Raw genomic sequence first — 22,347 nt, forward strand, 5'->3', positions numbered from 1 at the left:
GGACTTTTACCAATGCCCAGTGGTGTTAGGTTGTACAAATATTTGCAAAGGAAACAACACATTTCTAAATCATTCATGGATCAAACGGAAAATCTGAAGAAAAATTGAAAGGACATTGAACTGAATGCAGTGTTTTTCTGACTTGATCTTTTTATATTCTCTAGAAGAATCTGAAATTTCTTATCTCTTCCTTAAATGTTTGGTAGGTGGGAACATAAAACTATCTGGGCATGGTGTTTTTTACTTATGTTTTCATGTTTTATTTATTTCCCAAGGAGGATGTATTTAATTATGGGTTCAATTTATTTAAAAATTTATAAAACAATTAAGATTTTTAAAAATTCTTCTTGTTTCAGTTTTGTAAGAGGTGTTTATCTAGGATGTGTCCATTTTACTTAAATTGTCGAGTATGTTAGCTTAAAATTATACATGATACACTATTATGACTTTTCATGTCTGCCTCGACTTCTCCCACTTTCTGGCAAATTCCCCTCCATGGGTTTCATTTTCCTTTCCTAACATCTTGCCTCAGTAAAGGCTAATTCAATCCATCAAGAAATATTTTAATACATACATTCAAACTTTATATTTATTGGGCAAAAGTGTGGTAATAATCCCTGAATGTCTTCTACCTGGAGATTTTTCTCTATGTAAGTAGGTACAAACATAACCACAGGAGGTGGGAGAAACAGCTCTGTTCAAATTCATTGTGGATCTATCAAGATTCAGATACAAATGGATATATATATATATATATATATATATATATATATACTTTTTTTTTTTTTTTGCGGTACGCGGGCCTCTCACTGCTGTGGCCTCTCCTGTTGCGGAGCACAGGCTTTGGACGCGCAGGCCCAGCGGCCATGGCTCACGGGCCCAGCCACTCCACGGCACGTGGGATCCTCCCAGACCGGAGCACGAACCTGCGTCCTGCGCATCAGCAGGCGGACTCCCAACCACTGAGCCACCAGGGAAGCCCTGGATATATATTTTTCATCACCTAGTGACACAGGCCCTTACCTACCTAAAATTTCTACGTGTTATATTTGCCATTTCAACACTATTGTCTTTGAGAATATTCCCCAAAAATATTTCCTACATGTAAGAAGCCTGGAATTAAGTTACATAAAGGTATATCTCATCTTTGGTATAGTTCTTTTATGCCTTTTACTTTGAAAAATAGTCAGATTTTTCAGAGTCCAAGTTTATGTATTCATGAACATTGTATTTTACCTTCACTATGTTGTTAGGAAGAAGAAACATACCAGCTCATACTTTCCAAACGAACTCATTTCTATGATTTAGATGTTCCACCAAAGAGGAAAATTAGAAAGTTCAAAGGGTGAATTCAGAGAGAAGAGAAGGTTGGAAAGTGGTTAGAAGTGGAAATTCCCCACTTACTTACTCATGGTTCCCTCCTCTGACCCTTTGCGATAACCAGTGGGAGAGCACACACACATCTGTGATTTAAAAATACATGTTACCAATTTACATAATTTGTTTAATTCAATAGGTAAGACATTAGAAATGGCAGCTTTGATTCCCAAGGAGATTAAAAGCCATTCAGAAACCCAATTCACCCATTGAAAGAAAAAAAGAAATTAAAAAAAAGATGAAGAGGTTGCCTCTGGAAATTCTACCAGGTCTGAAGTTTGCGGTCTCTGTGAACGTGGGCCACCAGAGCATCCTGCTGAGCTGCTGCCTGATAAGGACTGTATATCCTGTCTTCTTTGTATCACTTTGCATGCAGCTCACATTACTTCATTTCCTTTCTGGAACCTTTCCCCGGATTCTTCATATAAGGTCAAAAGCATGAAAGAGACCTGCGTTGAGTTCTGGTGTCCTGAGTGACTTTTTCCAAATTTGTCCAGGCACTAATTTCTCTCTAAATCTCAGCTTTCTCAACTGAACTATGAGATCTTAATGATCATCTCTGCCCTGTGGATATCCCTTAATGTTTTGATGTATTCTTTATGAAATAAAACATAGAAAATATCTCTGAAAAATTTGAAAGTTATGCATTATGAACACGTGCGTTTTGTAAGGGGATTTTACAGAGTTTTATTTGCACAAGTTTTCTTTCTTTAGGTTTCTGGATGTGTTTCTTTGCTTTAGAGAATTGAAGCCATCAGGGTTGACCACACAGGAAGTTGGCTTTCACATTTAGATAAATAAGGAGGCAACCGAAAAACCTTCTGACCCCAAAATCTCTACCACACTGCAGCCTGACCCTCTACACTTTGCTTTGTCCTATTTAGTGTAATTTCACAGGTGAGATACCTTCCTTTGGTTTAACAAATACTGATTAGTAATTTAAACTTGTAATTCATTGTATATACATAGGAAGACAATCTTGCAAGTGAAATAACATGCTTTTAATAATCAGGACAACAGGTATCAACCAGGACTGTGCTGGGCAACCCATATTCATTTTTCATGCCTCTGCATGGATTTAAGTTGACTGCTCTCTCAGATCTCAGGCAGATTTCTTACACTTAAAAAATTGATTGTGAAAGGGGATGGAGGAGTAATAAGAAAATAATTAATTTTGCAATAAAGTTCAAGTTATTGTGGAGGACTTGAATAGCATGAGGGCCAGTGGATACCTACAAAGCCCACTGATAGCATATGTTCTTGGTAATTTGGCTGGTTTTTATGTTTTCAATGTCTGCTTACTGCCACCTGTATAAGTGCTGATTTCAACAAAATATTTTGGCTGCTCTCCTAAAAACAAGTAGAGAAAAATGATTTCAGAACAAAAGTAATAGATTTTGATCAATGTTATAATGTTTAAAAATATTTATTTTCATAAAGTAAGATCTCTAGAAACATCACTTTCCTGTGTCCAAGGGCATATGAAACAAATATTACATATATTATACATATATATGTTATATATAACATCAATTACATATATTACACAATGGCATATATAACATATATTGCATATATTATACTTTTATTATTACATATATTATACATTAATATATAAATATATATGCATGTGTTTGTATATATAGACATATGTAAATATATATATATAATATCCATTCACCTGATTATGGCTGTGGAAGCAAGAAAACTTGAACATATAAAAAAGTGTTTTAATGTCACGAAAGCTGTTACAGTTGGTTGTAGGAGGCTGCAGCTTCCTCTGTCTGTCTGTACCCTAGACAGACAAGCGTCACATTACATCATATCAGCAATTAGGCTGAGACTACTCAGTTATTATCTGTTAACATCTTACATGAAATGTGGAACTTTTCCTTCTCATGACCTGAATCAAATTGTTATTCCTTTACTTATCGTTAAATACCTAATCTACACAAACACTGTGGTAGAAAATTAATTTTCTCATTTATGATGTTTTCTTCCCGAAAACTTTATAAGTTGGATGCTGATACCTTCATTGTACACATAACGAAGCCAAAATCCAGTGGAGTTGTATAACTTTCCCAAATCTGCATAGCTAACAAATGCTTGAGTTGATATTCACATACATTATTTCATGTATATATCCAACAAATATTCGTTGAACTCCTTCTATGTTCTAAGCCTTATTATAGGTACAAGTTATTCATTGTTGTATAAGACAGCCATGTCCCTGCTCTTAAAGACCTTACTTACCAGTAAGGGAAGTAAATATTAATAATTATTATCTTAAAAACTATATATATATTTATATACAACTGAACTACAAAGTCTCAGATGATATTATGTTCTATAAAATAAAAGAGTGAGGTAATAAGTCATGACCAATGGGAGGTAATTTGTGCGGGTGGTCATGGAAGGTCTTATTGAGTAGGTAATATGTAAGGTAAATATAGATGAGAAGAAAGACTTAGCCATGAAAAATCTGAGATCAGAGGGAATAAGGGCAAGAGCACAGCCAATAATACGAAAATAAGCTCAGCTTTTTCGAGGAACATTGTGAAAGTCAACACAACTGGCCTATAAGGAGTAAGAGGCAACATTGTGGGAGAGAACTATCTGTAAACACTACTCTATTTTGCGTGCCTGTTAGCCTGCTAATTGCTCTGAAACATTCAAACTTCGCAGGTAGTCTGTGTCCAGCTAAGAAAATTAGAATTTCACACTTATATGGGAATCATCAGAGGGGAAGATGTACATTGGAAAATGGTACAACTGGACCATGGCTTTTGTGTCAGTCCAATAAGCTGTTGAAACACCCTGCTTTGCACTGGAAGACACAGCAAAGGTTACCAGTGTGCGTAAGTATGTATTCTTTCCTTCTCTTTATATCCCATGGACTTGGAAGATTGCAGATTTATATATATATATATATATATATAAAATCTCATGCATTCTTCACAACGTGCTGTGTGTAACTAGTGTCAAAGTGCGGACATTAACCCAGATTCCCAACTCTAGGAGATGAAATAAACATTTAAAAGATTGAAGTTTCTTTAACCCAAAGAAATTAGTAAAAACATCAGCTATTCCCTTAAGTACCAAACTTCACTTCCCCTTTGTCATTCATCAGCAGTACTCAAGTATGCCCTTGCTACCCATTGGCAGTGTAAAAGCATTCATTTCTCAACCCTAAGATCCCACTAACCTCCCTGAGCAGCACTTTATATTTTGGAACTTTTATGTTTTTTATACATACTCTTTCATTAACTCATATTTATTAATTCACTCATTCAACAATATGTACTCAGTACATACTAGGTTCCAGTTACTACGTCAGATGTTAGAGTCACAGAAGCAACAAGTCAGAAAAAGTCTTTACCCCCAAGCAGCTTACAGTCTGGTAAAGAAAGTAGGTGATAAACAATAATGTAATGTCAGATCTTGACAAGTGACATAGAGAGAGATAAAGTCATGTGGAGTCATAGACTAGGAGGTTCTATTTTACATAGAGAAGGCAAGTGAAGACCTCTCCGGGTAAATGATAGTTGAACAGTGAGTGAACTGAATTAAAGGGAGGGCAAAACATGTAACTAGACAGAGGAAGAACCTTTTAGAGAAAATGCATGACCCTGTAGTGGGAGGATGCTTGACATTTTTGTGGAACAGCAAAGCCATGACTATTGAAGAGGGCAGTGGCTACGGTAGGAGAGGTAGCCAGGGGCCAGATCATGGATAACGCAAAGTCTTCTCAAATATACAAGAAGGTCTTTGGATTGTACGGTAATTTTGATAAGAAGCCGAGTCGAGTGGGAGAAGTGAAGAGGTGAACTTCTCACCAAAATGATATTACTTAATTATAAAACAACCCCTCTAGCTGCTATGTGGAAAACATACTAGGAACTGAGTGAAAAATAAAGAAGAACAAAGAGAGTTTTAGGACCAACGTGCACCTCTTCATGTCTTAGGTAAACAAATAAATATGATGGTCTAACTAGCCTACAGTAGATGGTAATTTTCTACCCACTTAACCATACATTTTCACAAAGGCTTTATTCTGGAAACAGAATATCTGTACTCTAAAGTCATATTAATGATAAAGTTTGAGGGGACTAAGATTATTAACCAGAGTGATGTTTTTATCACCTCCTTAAATCACTAGACACAGATATTCTACATTCATTTTGTGTTGGCCTTAATAACTTATCTGGATGATGTTGTTACTATGGCAATATATTTTTATAATAATCATTCTCAGATGTCCAAAGTGTCAGAGATATATGAAAATAATAATCTAGAAGATTGGAGAAAAATAGAATAAGATATTACTGAGGGGAAATAGGGCAGTCTAAATGACAGTAAAATATGATATGAAAATTAACAGGAGATAAATGAAACAGATCATTTAAGGTAAACAATTTTAGAACACAGAAAGGAAGTTCCAGCCACAAGGTCTATTTCCTCCATTAACCCAACCACTTACTAAATGATACCTTGAAAAACTAGTCCCCAGGGATGAATCGAGTGACACATTTCTGAAAGCCAGTTTATAGCTTGCTAAGTTAAACTCTTCCAGACTGGAGAAAGATCCATGAGAATAGAGGTGGTAACTTTCTTATTCAACAATAAATCCTCTAACCCCAAACAGTGTCAGGTTCATAGTAGATGTTCAATAAAATAATAGTTGTTAAGTATATGATTATATGAATGAATGGGATTCCAGGGATATATTACTCCCCACATTACTTCCATCTCAAAGATAGGAATCCCTAACTTTTAATTCTTTGCTTAGATATTCTGTTTCCTAAATTATTTGTTTTCTACAAATTTAAGAAAGGATATCTCAGATTCTGGGAAAATCTCGCCTGTCTCTTCACGCTGCACCTACAATTGTGAGAAAGCACATTTCAGACAGCAGGGAAAACCCGTAGCTCACGACAACACCACGTTGTAAACTGTTTGGGCCCCTAGAGCATGAATTAAAGAGGACAGGAGTAGCTGAACGATCCAGAGGTGAGAGGAAGTGGGTGGAGACAATGTGACTGAATATAAATGCTAAGATATCTCAGAGACTCAGAGACGGAACAAGAGCTCCAGCAAAGACTCACTGCAGACTGGCTTGACCTGGGATTAACCAAGGGATCGTGACGAGGATAAAGATGAATTCTGAAGATTGTTCTGCAACAGAGACCAGCTCCTTGCATCTGAAAAGGGGACAACAAAGTAAGTCACGTCTTACTCCTCATATACTGGTAGCATCTATCAATATATCTATATTTATATATATCTACCTACCTTTCTATCTATCTATGATATATAACGGTAGTTAGGGGGAAAATGAAGCTTGTCTTTTGAAGAACTTGGTTACATTCTATTTCAGTTGGGATAAAGGAGAAAATGGGGAAGAAACAAATATTTCTTTTTCTATGAGGAGACAAATAGAAACTTGAGGGGAAATCACAAGGGTGAATTTCAGAAGCTCTCTAAATGTTTGTTTCTTTGTTTTAGTTTATATCATCTCAATGTTTCATATTTAATTAGAAACCTCACTGCCCTAGCCCAGTGAACTGTCCATCATTTTCCCATATCCATCCTACAGGAAGCACTGACTCCCTTTACGGAAAACTGTTTTCCACATAAACAATTACATTCTTGATTGCCTTTACCTTGTACCATTTTGTGCTTTCTGTGTGTGCCTTATCTTGTGTTCTCAAGAGAGCATCCTCTAGTTGCTGGGAACAAAGGTTTCTAATTTTTGAGAGAATATCCATATAAACATCTGAACATTTACAGTGTCCAATGGTAACTTATTAGGAGAAAGTCATGCAAGAATTCTTGAAGATGAAATCTTCTGTATTCTTTATGGGACTCAGTTCACTCTTCCATTTCACCCTTCTAATTGTGGGCTTCATATTCTACATGAATCAGATGTTTTTCTTCCTTTCTTTTATTTTTCATCAAAATACGATCATCTTTGCTATATACTTTTTCTTCTTTTCTATTTGTCTATTCTGTCCTCAGACCTTTCTATTTTCGATCACCAGGATTTTCCCATTGTTTTACAATAATTTGTTTTGGTGAGGATTTCTTGATTGGTTTCATTTATCTCTCTCTTCCTCTTTAATTAGTGAGATGCCCCAAGCACTAGCATGTAGGAACTAGAGTTTATTTGTAAGCAAACCTAACCAGTAACAAAGAATGTGTTATGAACAGCAGAGCTAAAAAAATCTAGAGGAAGGGATTGTTTTCTGAGTATGGGTCTACTAGAGTGGTTTGCTTTAGAAAAGCATTCATTACCTCTGATAAACCCATCTTTCACTTAAGGACACAAAATCAAGTGTGGATAACAAGTACAAGCCACACAAACTTTTTTTTTTTTTTTTAAATTTTTATTTATTTATAGCTGTGTTGCGTCTTCGTTTCTGTGCAAGGGCTTTCTCTAGTTGTGGCAAGCGGGGGCCACTCTTCATCGCGGTGCGCGGGCCTCTCACTATCGCGGCCTCTCTTGTTGCGGAGCACAGGCTCCAGATGCGCAGGCTCAGTAATTGTGGCTCACGGGCCCAGTTGCTCTGCAGCATGTGGGATCTTCCCAGACCAGGGCTTGAACCCGTGTTCCCTGCATTGGCAGGCAGATTCTCAACCACTGCGCCACCAGGGAAGCCCCTCACACATACTTTTTGGTAACCAGATTGCCATAACTTGATGGCTCAGCTGAGCTGCCCAAAAGAAAAAATATATTTAAGAATAAAACCACTCAATAAACAGCATAGTTGAAAGAAGAAAGAGCTATTGTAGCAATTCTTAACTTTTCCTGAGATCATTCCAATTTTCTGTTGAATATTTAATTTATGAATGTTTAGCCTATGCTGCTATTTGTACTTGCTTCATTAGTATAAACAATTATTGAGCACCACCCTTGGTGATTCAATATGTACTAGTGGATTTGTTTTCAATTTCCCCATTAATGGACAGGGCTTGTAATCAGAGCAGAAGTATGCTCTTAGGGGAGTGTTTTGTTACCAGGTGATAAGTCAAACTGAGTAACAGTAGCCCTCACTAATGGATATAAAGTACAGTCTGAGAATCATCTCCATAGCTTACCCACTGGATAAGCCAATAGAGTGAGTCCAGTGGATAAGCCAATGGGCTCTGGCGTCCATGAGTTACTTGGATGTGTTGGCACTTGCTAAAGAGCCAGAGCTGTCCCTGCTTTGAGTTTGAACCCCATGATTGAGTCTCACATGGTAAGAAGTGAAACTAGACAGAGAGTTCTGAACTTGCTACCCTAGCTACAAAAGGCTGCTTCCGGTGACAGTTGTATGCTGGTGAAAAAAAAGAAGGTTTGCTTTAAGAAGCTGAGAGAAATAGAGCCAGATAGGAGTGAAGTAAAGCCTTCTCTTGCAAAACCTGAATGCAGATCTATGCTGGGAAAAATAATCCTCAGAAGAAGCAACAGTTGATGCTGACATCCATTACATAGCAAAATTACTGTGAAAGAAAGCAGCATCTCTCTGCCTAGTTTAACCTTAAAGAAATGCTTTAAGGAAAAAAAATACACGAATTTCAAGTTGTGTCTGTATGGACATCCTTTTAATTATGAAAGCCCCCCATACTTAAAAATAGGATATTTTTGCATATTGAGACTATTTTTTATGGTAAGTTTTAATATCATTCAAGTAGTTATTTTACATTTGTTTTTGAGAGCATAATAGGGATCTATATATTTCCTGTGAGGCCGAATTTTAAATATCCTGATAGCTCATCCTAGCAAAAATCAAATTCAAACTCTGAGTCACAAAATTCCCCTCTCTCCTTTCTCAATTATTTATTTCTAATCTAGAACAGATATCTTTCTGGTTTTGTTGTTGGTGGTGATGGGCTTTTTTTGGTAACTAAGAATCATCATTCACATCATATTCATATTCTAAATCCTTCCGCAAAAATATTTCTCATTGATGAAATAAAACTTTTACTTGGTTTTAGCATTATACAAAGGATAAATGAAAAAACCGATTTCCACCCAATATTTAGTCTATAATACTGTTAAATTTCCTCTGTTATTTTAACTTTTCTTGGAAAATTCAAACAATTGACATACAATGTATGCACAGATCATACATATACAGTTTAATGAGTTATAACTACAACTCAAATCAACATTTGACATTTTCCATCACCCCAGAAAATTTCCCTGTGTTCCTTTCCAGTCAAATTAATTTTCCAACACATAAAAGCAATCACTTTTCTCATTTCTATCATCAAGTTTAGTTCAGCTATTCCTGAATGTCATATAAATGAATATATACAGTATATAATTGTGGCTGGATTTTTTTCGCTCAACATTTTTTTGTGTGATTCATCCATTTTGTTGCATGCATCAGTTGTTCCATTTTTTAAATTTCTGAGTAGAATTTCTTGTATGGGTATACCATAATTTGTTTATCTGTTTTCCTGTTGATGGATAGTTGGTTTATTTCTAGGATTTGGCTGTTAAGAATAAAGTTGCTCTGAACATTCTTATATAAAACATTTTGAAGACGTATTTTCATTTCTCTTGAGAAAATAATAGGAGTAGAGTTTCTGGATCATAGGATAAGTGTATATTTATTTATGTAAGAAATAGTTTTCCAAAGTATTATTTTCCATTCTACTCTCCCATTCAGTAATATATGGAAATTTCAATGCTTCACATCTACCAAATTCACAAAAAAGTACCATCCATCTTTTTTTAAATTTTTAGTCATTCCAGTTGTATATATTTTTATATCAAGTCAACATTTTTTATTATATCACCTACATTTATACCCATTTATACCATCTCCCTTAAACAGTAACTACAGAGAAGTTAAGGGATTGTACATAGGATGTTCTTTTTATATGTCTTCTAGGGTAATCAGGTATTTACTAAATGTTCTTATTGTGATTAAAACAATACAATTATGATATATTTAGAATTTTCATAGCTACTGAGTACATATTTGGGGGAGATATTTTATGATATCATTATTGTGACTGGATTGTTTTATTTCTAGCCAAAAATAAACTATCCAAATTCACTCAACACTTGAGGGAAATTAACTTATAAATTTCATATAAGAAGATAGGGAGACACATAGCTATTTTTTTATTTTAAATGCCTCAAGAGAAAATCAGATGTCCCTTTCTTACTTCTATAGCCTGCTTGAATTCATCATCTACTTTCTCTTTTCAGATAATGCCACCAGGCTTCATTTTGCGGCATATCATGAAGGGTCCATTCAAGTTCCCATCCCATGTGCTGTAGTGAACGTGGTCTTCATCACCACTCTAATCATAGCTCTCGTTGCTTTATCAGGTGGGTCTGCACTTCATGAATTCGTCAAAATTTCTGATTAATTTAGGACAGTCTCATTTTTCATACATGGCCAATTTCCTAGGAAATGCTAAATATGATTCCACATTCCTTGAATAATTGATGCAATACTTTTGTTTAGTTTTCTAGAGTTTTAGAAATATTAAAAGTGCTTATGATTTATACAATATTGTGGGAGAAAATTACATGTGAGCAGATGTTTAAATCTGGAATAAAAGGGATCGATTTAGAGTCTAAATATATAAACGTTTAACTGGAAAAATGTAGGTTGCACATTCATTGTTGATGAAAAAAATAATATCTAAGCCATAGATTAATCAGGAATTGGTCAGTCTCTTATCTCAAAAGCCACAGAATATATATATAGATATAGAATATATCTAGAAGCTCCCAGAGGGTCAGTTGTGTTATGGTATTCGAAACATACAGCTATACCAAGATACATTTGTGTCTTATACAAACATGAAATTTTACAGTTTTATGATACATCCCCAGCCATAAATTTTTGTGTATTCTGAATTGCTCCCCTGCAAAGTATTCTCTCCTCTACCTTCCAATATAGGTCTGTATATCCTACATCTTCAAATTCTTCCCCATCTGCATTCAGATGCAAAACCTTACTTGGAATTTTAATGTATTTTAGCCTTTCTAGTCCAAAGACTATTTTCAAGATTTTTAAATTTACCCTCCACTTTCTGACCAAAGTGACTCCCTCTTATTTCTTATACGTATAGTGCAATGATGATTAGGCACAATGAGAGATCAGATAAAGTGAGAAACTGCCTTCTTCCTACTCTTTCCAGAATTCACCTTCCTTTTTGATAATTTAAATGGAGTATAACCTATAAAAATTTTGAATCACCATGTTGTACACCTGAAACTAATATAACATCTCTCATCAACTCTACTTGAACAAAATTTAAAAAAAAAAAAGAATTCATGAAAAAAAAGAATTCAACTTCTTTCCTCTCTTTGTTTATCACCTAGCACAGCACAGCATCCCCTGAACTTGTTTTGCACACTGTGGGTATTCAGTTTCTTGTGTTACTAAAACAACACTTTTCCTGTTCACAGTGGGCCAGTACAACTGTCCAGGCCAATATATGTCCTCGGTGCCACCAAACACCCATGTTTCTTCATGCTCAGATGATTGGATAGTATACCAGGGGAAATGCTATCTTATTTCCAAGAAAACAAGGAACTGGACCTTGGCCCAAAACTTTTGCTCCAAACACGGTGCCTCTCTTGCTGTCATTGATTCTAAAGAGGACATGGTAAGATAGTATTCAAAAACAATTCCATAAGATATTGTTATTCTATTTTATATAGCTACTCTGTGGTTTCCTTTTGTTTCCTTCTAAGGGAAGACATTGTATCTGTCTCCCACCCAGGAAAATTTAGTCAGAGAAAGCCACATGATCAGTCTGAGGTCAAAATAAGAGTTCAATTTCGTCTTTAAATGTGATTTGTTTATAGCCTCAAAGGCCAAAAATCCACATGAGCTGAACCTACATAGAACTAGTGAATAATCAGCTTAGCTATCATGCCTTCGAGTTGCAGATTTAAGAAACAAGATTTATTACATATGTATCAGGAGGGGTGGTTTAACATACAGTTCCTTTGTGCTTTCTTCAAGATCTTTTTAAAACAACATGTGGGTAGAACTGAACACTGGATTGGGCTGAAAAATGAAGCTGACCAGATGTGGAAATGGTCAAATGGCAAAAAATTTAATAACTGGTGAGTTTCAAGATATCTCTTTATCCTCCCCAGGATGGCAGCTCAAGGGAACCACTTTCCTTTTTTCCTTTAGAAGAGTACTGTTCTACATGAAGGTTGAGCTCTTTATAAGCAGAACTTTAACAATCTCTTTTGTATGTTATACTCTACGGACTTCTTTAAAGAAGGGCTTTAATATTATCATTTTTTTTCTTTTTATCTGCTTGGAATTCATACGATAAATGCTTCTTAGTAATTTGATCTCAGCAAATTTGAGTGGAGTAAAACTCAGAAATATTAATTCATACGATAAATGCTTCTTAGTAATTTGATCTCAGCAAATTTGAGTGGAATAAAACTCAGAAATATTCCAGGTATAAATATGATGATGGGAAAAAAATCCAACATTTCCAATCTCATATTTATATTTTATTGACAAGCTAGTAATTCCCTTTTTGCTTTCCCAGTTCTCATCTCCACAGAGATAAAGAACAATATTTTCAATACCTAATTAGAAGCTTCTATGGATCTGAGAGAAAACCTGCCCCAGAATTAAAGATGCTGACTTTATTGCCATTACCTGTACATTTTAAAGTTTGAAGGACATCGTACAAGTTTAGTGTTAATCTTTGTCATCTGAAAACTCAGACTTGAAAGAATTTCTAGCTCCCTAAATAGTTTTATGAAAATTAAAGATACAGAAAATTAGTTTAAATCTCTAGAAAAGGAATCCTTGGTATGTATCACACCCACAAATGGGCACCAGGGACTGTTACCCTCTAAAACTCTATGCGCTAGTATACATGATTGTTGAATGTTTATACTTTCTGGGAATGGTTTGTGAACTCAAAAATGAACGAGTCACTCCTGTGGTGATACACCAACCAAACAAATGGAGCCCTCCACTCTTAATTTTGTATCTTCTCACCACATACTATTCTTTTGGGTCTTTGTCTACTGTCTCTGCAGATTACTCTGTGATCATTTGATTGGCGCACTTGCCTCGTGCATTCCTACTAAGAAAAAAAAAAAAGCAGAAACCACCACCTCCACCACCACAAAGTTGATTCTCATGTAACTGAACGGAAATGATAAACTGAAAATAATTCTGGTGTCTTTATTGTTGACAGGTTCAACCTTACAGGATCTGAGAACTGTGCATTTCTGAACAGCACAGAGGTCAGCAGCACAGAATGTGAAAGGAATTTACACTGGATATGTAGCAAACCCTCCAAATAAAGAGGAATCATATTTGCTTATATACTATTCTATCATGGAACTCAAGGAAATGTGTGTTGACGAATGGTGCTCTATGGTCAGAAGTTTTCCATAAAGACTTTGTGAAAAAAACTTTTTACTATTTTGGAAATTTTCTTCCAAACAAGACTGTGGAAAAAAGGGAGAAAAATTCCAGGAATATCTGCACTGTGGAATAGTTCTGCCATGAGCTGAAAATGTTACAGGTTGACTAATTTTGTCCCAGAATGAGAAAAATGACTTCAACGCTTTTGAATGCACTTTATATTTTTTAAATTCAGAAATAATAAGGTAACTAAGTTTAGAGTTATTATTTATTGTTGAATGACTGTGAACAACGTGTGCCCTTCATGCATTTGCACTGTATGAAGGAATTAAATAGTAGTATTAAAAGCTGAATGTAAACAGAGGAAATTTTAACTGGCAACAGAGGTATTTAGACTAAATGCATTTTTTTTGAACTCAGAGGACATTTATAAATGGGCAAATGCTTATGAAATGAAGCTTTGTAATGTTTCTCTCTTTTTAAAGAAGTTTGTCAAGTTACTTTGTCATTTTCCCCCCAAAGAATACGGGGTGATCATATATTTACGTTGGTCTTTTTTTTATCACTTCTTCAGCGTAGACTTGTCTTTTTCAATGGTACATAATTTATTGCCTTATACACAGTGTTTTACAGAGATAAGGACAAAAACAAAGAATATGAGGAATATTTGTAAAACAGATAAAAGTGTTGGAAAATGTGCAATATGTGATGTGGCAAATCTCTATCAGGAAAAAGTCTGTATTGTTCAAATCTGGAATAATACTAGTCCTACCTGATTATTAGCCTTGTGCCTTTCCTGATCTATTCTCCTTTCCTGATCTATTCTATCATGTGCAATATTTCACGTGAAGTATTTTCTAAGTGCAATAACGTGTGTTTGTTTGTTTGTCTTTTGTATGCAGTGCAATTATAACCTGCTTTTACGTATGTTAAGATGAAAGTAGCATAAACAAAATGGTTTCTAAAAAGTGGTCATTCCTTCAAAATATATTAAAACATATCTCATGCTAGAAAGGAAGAAACAGAATACTGTAACTTTTTTTCAAAGACACTTCTACTGTAAAACCTTAGATTTATAATATGGTTTGTACTTTGTAAGTTGTTTTCATGTGTGTTTTCCAAAGGCTCTATCTACTTTTCTGTAAACAGCAAAATTTCAGTAAATATTCTAATTGACTTTAGAGGAATTTATGTCATCTAAAAATTTTTGACTCTATCACTTTCTCTCTTTCTTTTATTGTTTATCACCCTGAAGAGGCACAGAGAAATTTGGAGACGGCTAAAGTCACTTTGCAAGGATTTATTTATAAGCTCGTCCTCTCTCCAAAAGAGAGGATAATTCGTCCTCATAACTGATGTTCTGAAAGCATCTTGTTCATTTCTGAAATGCTATACTAGTAGTTATTTACATAAAATAATTCATTCAATAGAAATAAGGCACTACATAATCTTCATGAGATATTTCAATAAGGAAAAATAATACTACCTTCAAAATTGTTTTATGAAGGTATTTCACAATATTCTCCTTCTCTGAAAATTGGAAATGAATGCTATATGTAGTATCTTTAAACTGTTGTCACTAGTATGGCATATTGAAAAGAAATCTGGATTCCAGACACTGCTTAGTGATAAATAATATAGAGTTTCTTAATCTCAGTGTCCTTCAGTTCCTACAGGCTCCAAACTCTGATATCCTATCATTAATAACAACAATCTACTCCTGAGTCATGTTAGAAAGCAACGTCTTGGATCCACGCACTATGAAATGTGTGAGGGAAAGTGTAGATGTTGAGAGCTGGAGTGAAAGAGAAATACTGTCCAAGTTTCATTTCTGCTTCTCTCTAGTTGACCAGCTGTTTTAGTTAGAATTAGGTAGAAATTTCGTTAAAATTAGCTAGAAATTAAGCTAGTTAATACATGAAAATGGACTTAGAAGAGCACCTGGCTCACAGTGAACCCCAAAGATGTATTAAATTTTAGTGGTGATCATTATAAATGGGAACACCATGCCCTCAAAGTAAGTTTAGCAAAAAGCAGCATTTCTACATGATGTGTCTATTTCTACATAGCATTTTTTGAAAAAAAATTTATTCAGTGAATGATTATTAAGCAACACTGTGGTGGACAGTAAAGTTAAAACACTAAGCAAATTTGGCATGAAAACTAGTCTTGGGGAATTTATGGTCTATTTGTAAAATAAACAGTAAAGTAAAGGGTTATATTATGGTGGTGATGGAGCCTTACAGCAGGGAATATGTAGGATGCTGTGGAAATATATCACAGATATCCTACTTTATTTGGTCCTGTATTCAAACTTTTAACTATCACTTTTCTGTGTTTTATTTGGTTTTTCCAACATAATTTCAATTTCTTCCTCTGGAAAGGGGAATAATAGTTTACCTGCTTATCTCAGATGATTGATTATAGGGATTCAATAAGTTTAAAAGTATTTTTAAACAGGGTAAGAGCTGGGTTTCCCTGGTGGTGCAGTGGTTGGGAGTCCGCCTGCTGGTTCAGGGAACATGGATTCGTGCCCCAGTCTGGGAAGATCCCACATGCCGCGAAGTGGCTGGGCCCGTGAGCCATGGCCGCTGAGCCTGCGCGTCTGGAGCCTGTGTTCCACAACGGGAGAAGCCACAACAGTGAGAGGCCCGCGTACCGCAAAAAAAAAAACCCGAAGTTGACAAAATTTGACATCTTTATTAAGTCTTTTACTCCATGCCATGATTTAATTCTCCATTAAATTCTTTAATTTTTGTCTTCTTTAATTTCTATCTTTAATTTCTTTCTATACGTTATAGATTTTTGTATAGAACTCCTATATATCTCTTTAAATTTATTCCTAGGTATATTACATGTGTATATTACCATTGCAAATGGTATCTGGTAGGTGAAGGGGAGCAGGACTTGTCACCTCAAAATATGTCTCTTTGGCTTAAGGATCATATTACGCCGATTATTTAAAAAAAATAAAAAACAGCATTCACAGGTGAAGCTCTGAAAACTGAATAGAAGTTACCCTTTTGTAAGAGACATTTACATTTATAAGGGAAATCTCCATTTGTAAGGATGTCTCCCTTTCTGTACAGGAAGAGATGGGACTCTAAATGTCTAGAAAATCTTAGCGGAGAAGGCAACATCTTAAATCTGTGGAACAATCTTACCCTTGTTTACTGTGCTTTTCCTGGTGGCCTCCATACCTGGCCGCCCTTTCCCTCCCCAACATCTTCTTTTGTCTTTACCTGGAAATATTATTTAAGGTTATGGTTCGGATCATTCTGAGGAGTTACTTGGTTTTCCTGGTTCTCTCCCACATACACAGGAGGTATGCATGTTATTAAACTTCTGTTTGCTTTTCTCCCATTAATCTGCCTTTTATTACAGGAGGTGTCTCAACCAAGAACCTGGAAGGGTAGAGGGAAAATTATATTCCCTCCCCCACGTAGACAAGATAGTCGCCCCAAAAGATTCACGACTTGGAAAATGTAAATATGTAACATCACATGGAAAGAAATTCAGATGGAATTAATGTTACCGACTTCCAGATAGATTCTCCTGAATTGGCCAGGTAGTCCCAAACTAATTACAAACATACCCTGGAGTTTTACTGTGCTTTGCTTTATGGCATTTTTCACAGATTGAGGGTTTGTGGCAACCCTGCATCAAACGAACCTATTGGTGCCATTTTTCCAACAGCATTTTCTTGCTTCACATCTTTGTTATCACTTTTTGGTAATTCTCAAAATATTTCGTTATATTATGGTGACCTGGGATCAGTGATCTCTGGTGTTACTACTGCAAAAAGATTATGACTCATTGACGGCTGAGATTGCTCCTGGTGAATTTAAGATTCTTGCCTTGTCATGAAAGAATTCGGAGACAAAGCGGGGAGGTTAAGAAAGCAAAGTGATGATTTACTTACGCAAGAATACGTTCTCAGAGGGAGAGAGCAGACAGGTGAGGAACTGCTACCCAGGGTTTCTTTGGCAAGCCAGTTATGAGGGGCTTACAAATGAAGGAGCGGAATATTCACTGGGGAAGGAGGAGTTTGGGGATCGTATTCCCTGATTTTCATCCCAGCTCCTTCTTCCTAAGGGGAGGAGGGATTTTTGTCCTTATTTAGCTTAGACCAGAAGTGTCATGGCGTCAGTGCATCATGGGTATTTCTTATCTGCAAGGCTAATTCCATTGCAATGAGAGCAAAATGAGCAACAGGTTACATTCGGATGCAGGAGATTCCCACTTTCCTCACCTTTCTTTGTCTGCTTCCAGGACACTTACCACCCAAAATGTCTGGCTTCCTTTCAGTCTGGAGGTTCTTGCTTTTCTTTGTGTACCCATGGACCCCCACTGTTTACAAGATGCGTGATTTCCTGCCACCTCTCCCCTGCCCCCATTTCTCTGCTCACATCTAACTACCTGCCTGCTGCAACAAGACGATGGCTAGCATTTTTTAGCAATAAAGTATTTTTAAATTAAGGTATGTTTTTGATTTCTTAGACATAATTGCTATTGCTCACTTAATAGACTACAGTATAGTCTAAACATACCTTTTATATGCATAGGAAACAAAAAAAATCTGTGTGACTCACTTTATTGTGGTGGTCTGGAACCAAACTGAGGCAGGAGATAGATGGGCCCCAGGCTGAAGAGCCGGAGTCCGTCCCCTGTCGACAGATACTCCAAAATAGCAGGAGAGAGGAGAAGCTGAGCCCTGCCCAGATAAGAGATAAAAGACCACATATTCCTCATTCTCGATGTCAAGGAGACCTTCCTGACTACACATGTGCAGAAAGGCCCCTTGAAGATCAAAAAGGGAGGGGGCGCCACCTCGTAATAAGTGATGCCAACTACCCATAGGCCTCTTCACTAGAATCCATCTTGGCTAAGAGATGTGTGCACACATGTGGGAGGACCCTGAGATAAACCAAATACGGACCCAGAACCAGGTGAAGCAAGACGATTGGCCAAAGGAAGCCCAGAAGAAATGCCCCATAAAAGTGATTCAAACCACCACGAGGGTGCGAATCTCTGAGGCCACCCGTGTGTCTATCCACACGTACTCTTTTTCTTCCTAATAAACACTTTACTTGTTTCACTACTTTGCAGCTCTATGTGGAAATTCATTTCTACACAGCAGACAGTACAGGGCCTTGGCATTGGCCACTGGTCCCTGGTGGTCTTGTGGCTAGGGCTCAGCACTCTCACTGCCGAGGACTGACATGAATCTCTGGCTGGGAACAGAAACCCTGCTTCAAGCCGCTGCAGGCCGAGGCCACCGGGATAAGAACCTGCAGTATCTCTGAGGTTTGCCTATATATGAGCCTTTAAAAGCAGAGAGATTTCTCTAGCTAGAGTTACCGAAAAAGAGGTCAAAGAAATTAGAAGCATTTTTGCTGGCTGGACGACGGAGCAGGCAGCAGGATAAAGAAGGTTGTTGGCCTTAAGAACATGAGAGAGGCTGACAGTCAGCAAGTAAGTGAGGACTCAAGCACTTCAGCCAAAGAAAATGGCATTTCCAACGACCTGCACAAGCTTAGAAGTGATTCTTTCCGAGGTCCTCCACAAGGAAAGGAGGCCCTGCTGAAACTTTGATTTTGCCCTCATAGACCCTAAGCAAAGAACTAACCGAGTCACACTGAGCCTGAATTTCTGAGCTACAGAAACAGCAAGGAAAGAAATACGTGTTGTTTTCAGATGATGGATTTGTAGTAATTTGTTATGGCACCAAGAGAAAACTAATACAAAGTATTTTTAAATTTTCATTTTTAGCTAGTTTCTGCTGAATAAAAATAAAATTGATTTTTTATATCGATTTTGCATCCAGGGACCTTCTCAACTCACTTATTAATTCTAATAATTTATCAGTAGATTCCCTTGGGTTTTCTATAAGCAGCATTGTGTCTATGGCTGATGTGTGCTATGATTTTCCTTTCAAATCGTTATAACTTTGTATTTGCTAAGGCCACCAGTAATGATGTTAAATAGACGTGATGATCATAAACATTTTGTCTGGTTCTTGATCTCAGAGGGAAAGTTTTCAACATTTAACCTTTAACATGATGTTTACTATAGTTTTCTTTGCATGTTTTGTTCTTTTTTCTTTTTTTTGGTGGTGGTGGTGGGGATACATATTAAGAAAAATCTCTTCCATTTCTTCTGAGATCTTAATTTTAATTGTTATAGTCTTTAGTTCTAGAATTTCCATTTTCATCCTTTTAGAATAATTTCCAAGTTTCAGCCTCAATTCTAATATACGTATTTTGTTTCCTTGAGCTCATTTTAAATAAGTTATCATTTCAAAATATTTATATTTACTTTTAAAATATAAAATATGTATAGTTTAGAAATTATATATATGTAAATCTAATTTTCTTTAAATTATATTTGAACATTTTTATGTCAAAGTCTGTGTCTCACTTTGCACTTTCTGGAGCCCTTGAAGGTCTTTAACAGCTGTCTATTATTTCTGTTTGTTATTTTTCATGTTGCCTTATTTACTCAAATACCCATTTTTTTGTCATTGTTATTGAGGGCTAGATCTTGTCTGTGAAGCATGGTATTGACTGTCTGAGAACTGAAATAAGGTTCTATTATTTGACCAAGTTGGACTTAATGTTCCTCTCACTGTAACTAAATCTTAGGTTTCTTCCTGACTACAGTCTCCTGACCTCCCTTTTCTTAGAGCACTTACTTGGAAAAACTTGTAATTGAAAATTCTTTCCCTGTGTCCCTTTGAGGTGTAAATCTTCTTCCAGCCTTTTGCTGGTTTGACAGCCCAGAAATGTTTTTCTCAAGGACCTGTGAGCCATCCCTTGGAAACGTGATCGCCAAGGAGAGAGCACCCCTACCTCCCAGTCTCTGCAGGAGGGTAGGGACCTAAAAACTAGGAGCAAAATACCAATGAGCATATGAGCACCAATTAGCAAATACAAATGGCCTAAGCACATTGACCAGCTCCCCTAACATCCTCCAGCACCTTCTGGCCCCAGCACTTGAAAATCTTCTTGCCGTTTGTCTCAGCAGAATTGACCTCGATTTCTTCGAGACTTATTACAATAGTCTCGAATAAAATCTTCCTCTCCTGTTCAACTTGTTCAGTATAATTTTTCTTTGACGTCTTGCAAAAGTTAAATTTGCTTCCAGCAAATCATCATGGTCACTAACAATCTGGGATCACTTCCTTGAACTCTTTAGAGACTGAAGGAATTTGAAGTTGAGCTCTGCCTCCTTCAAAGACCAGTCTACTCTCAAATCAACCTCACTCCTAGGGTGGTGTTTTTCAACCTGGGAGGATTTTGTCCCTCAAAGGATATTTAGCAATGTCTAGAGATATTTTTGGTTCTTCAACATGGTATGGAGAAAAGGTGGAGGGAAGCTTGCTACTGGCATCTAGGAGGTAGAAGTAAGGGATGAAGGGATGCTTCTAAACATCGTACAACACAGAGGACACCCCCCAACAGCAAAGAATAAACTGACTCAAATTGTCAATAGTTCCAAGGTTGGAAACTTTTGTCCTTGGGTATAGATTTTGGTGAACCAACCCAGCAAGATATACTGATTTTTCAGTCCTTTACCCCTGCTTGAAGACCAGAGTTACCCTCGCTTCTAAGACACCAAAGCCCAGTTCAGGAACTCAGCTTCTTTTTCTGTCTTTGAAAATCTTCTATAGGAAAAGAAGCTCTTCTTTTCAGGTTTCAACTTTCTCTTGGACTTGCATTATGTTACTCTTCACTACTTTCTATCTCACTGATACCTTTAATATGGTTTAAAATATGTTACCTACTTTACAGGTTGCTCTCAATGGGGACAGGGTTGGTATCACCTAGTGAATGATTATCCATGCTTTTTATGAATAGCCAAATAAGACTACTTGAAGTCTCCTGCTGCCTTTAAGAAATCTCCTCTTCTGAATAATTCCCAAAGTTCTTGGGGAGTGCTTAAAATCTTGTGTGTTGCTTAATATCTCTCACTCTTAACTGTTGTTCCAGGCTTTCCATTAGTTACATTTTGCTGAATTATACCTGATTCCACGTGGTGCAGTCTTCAACTCACACTACTTTGATAAGTTTGAGGACATTTGCTCCCTGTGTTATCCAAATCACCAAAAATATAAAAGTAACAAAAGTTTGCATTGAATGATGATATTGTTCCAATAAACATAATAAAAATATAGCTATGGTTATAACCAACATTATTTGGTGCTTCTATATGTTAGGGACTAAATACTTTGCATACGATCAATTTACTTAATCCTGACAACAACCCTAGGATTTAGGTGTTAATTGAGATCTCATTTTATATGCAAGGAAACCAAGTCATAAGGAAACTAAGTATTTTGCCCAAAGCCTTTACATTTCAGATCTAGGACTCATACCCAGACAATTTGACACTGAGAAAATATGGCTTATATAGGCACATAAAAATACAGAATATTTAAAACCGAATATATCAGATTTCATTGCTGTTACTGTTTATGGCAGCCACAATCACACAGCGCCTCCTACCGACATGACTTTTTTTCCTTCAGCTTCCACCCTGCTGCTAAAGCTTGCCTGTTCATGTTCAGATGAGATGCTTTTAAAACCAACTACTCTTT

General features: G+C 36.4%; 1 protein-coding gene across 2 annotated transcripts; it reads left to right on the plus strand.

Annotated features, from left to right (window-relative positions):
• Positions 1-6,533: 6,533 nt before the first annotated feature.
• CD69 (CD69 molecule) lies at positions 6,534-13,741 on the plus strand. Of its 2 annotated transcripts, XM_007469351.1 has the most exons (5): positions 6,534-6,597; positions 10,586-10,708; positions 11,801-12,000; positions 12,363-12,466; positions 13,576-13,741. In XM_007469351.1, the coding sequence occupies exons 1-5, from the start codon at positions 6,534-6,536 to the stop codon at positions 13,682-13,684; spliced, it is 600 nt and encodes a 199-aa protein (XP_007469413.1). In that variant the 3' UTR covers positions 13,685-13,741. The 2 variants fall into 2 exon arrangements, with proteins under 2 accessions (XP_007469413.1, XP_007469414.1); XM_007469352.1 differs by lacking the exon at positions 10,586-10,708.
• Positions 13,742-22,347: the final 8,606 nt, after the last annotated feature.

The sequence above is a fragment of the Lipotes vexillifer genome, unplaced genomic scaffold, assembly GCF_000442215.2.
Source record: "Lipotes vexillifer unplaced genomic scaffold, Lipotes_vexillifer_v1.1 scaffold395, whole genome shotgun sequence".
NCBI classification, from domain to species: domain Eukaryota; kingdom Metazoa; phylum Chordata; class Mammalia; order Artiodactyla; family Lipotidae; genus Lipotes; species Lipotes vexillifer.

What these genes read in the sequence shown, in the direction of transcription:
- CD69 (XM_007469351.1), top strand. Translation starts at nt 6,534, where the DNA reads ATGAATTCTGAAGATTGTTCTGCAACAGAGACCAGCTCCTTGCATCTG. An exon ending in AGCTCTCGTTGCTTTATCAG is followed by an intron (nt 10,709 to 11,800) that starts GTGGGTCTGCAC and finishes TCCTGTTCACAG; the next exon opens with TGGGCCAGTACAACTGTCCA. An exon ending in TTGATTCTAAAGAGGACATG is followed by an intron (nt 12,001 to 12,362) that starts GTAAGATAGTAT and finishes GCTTTCTTCAAG; the next exon opens with ATCTTTTTAAAACAACATGT.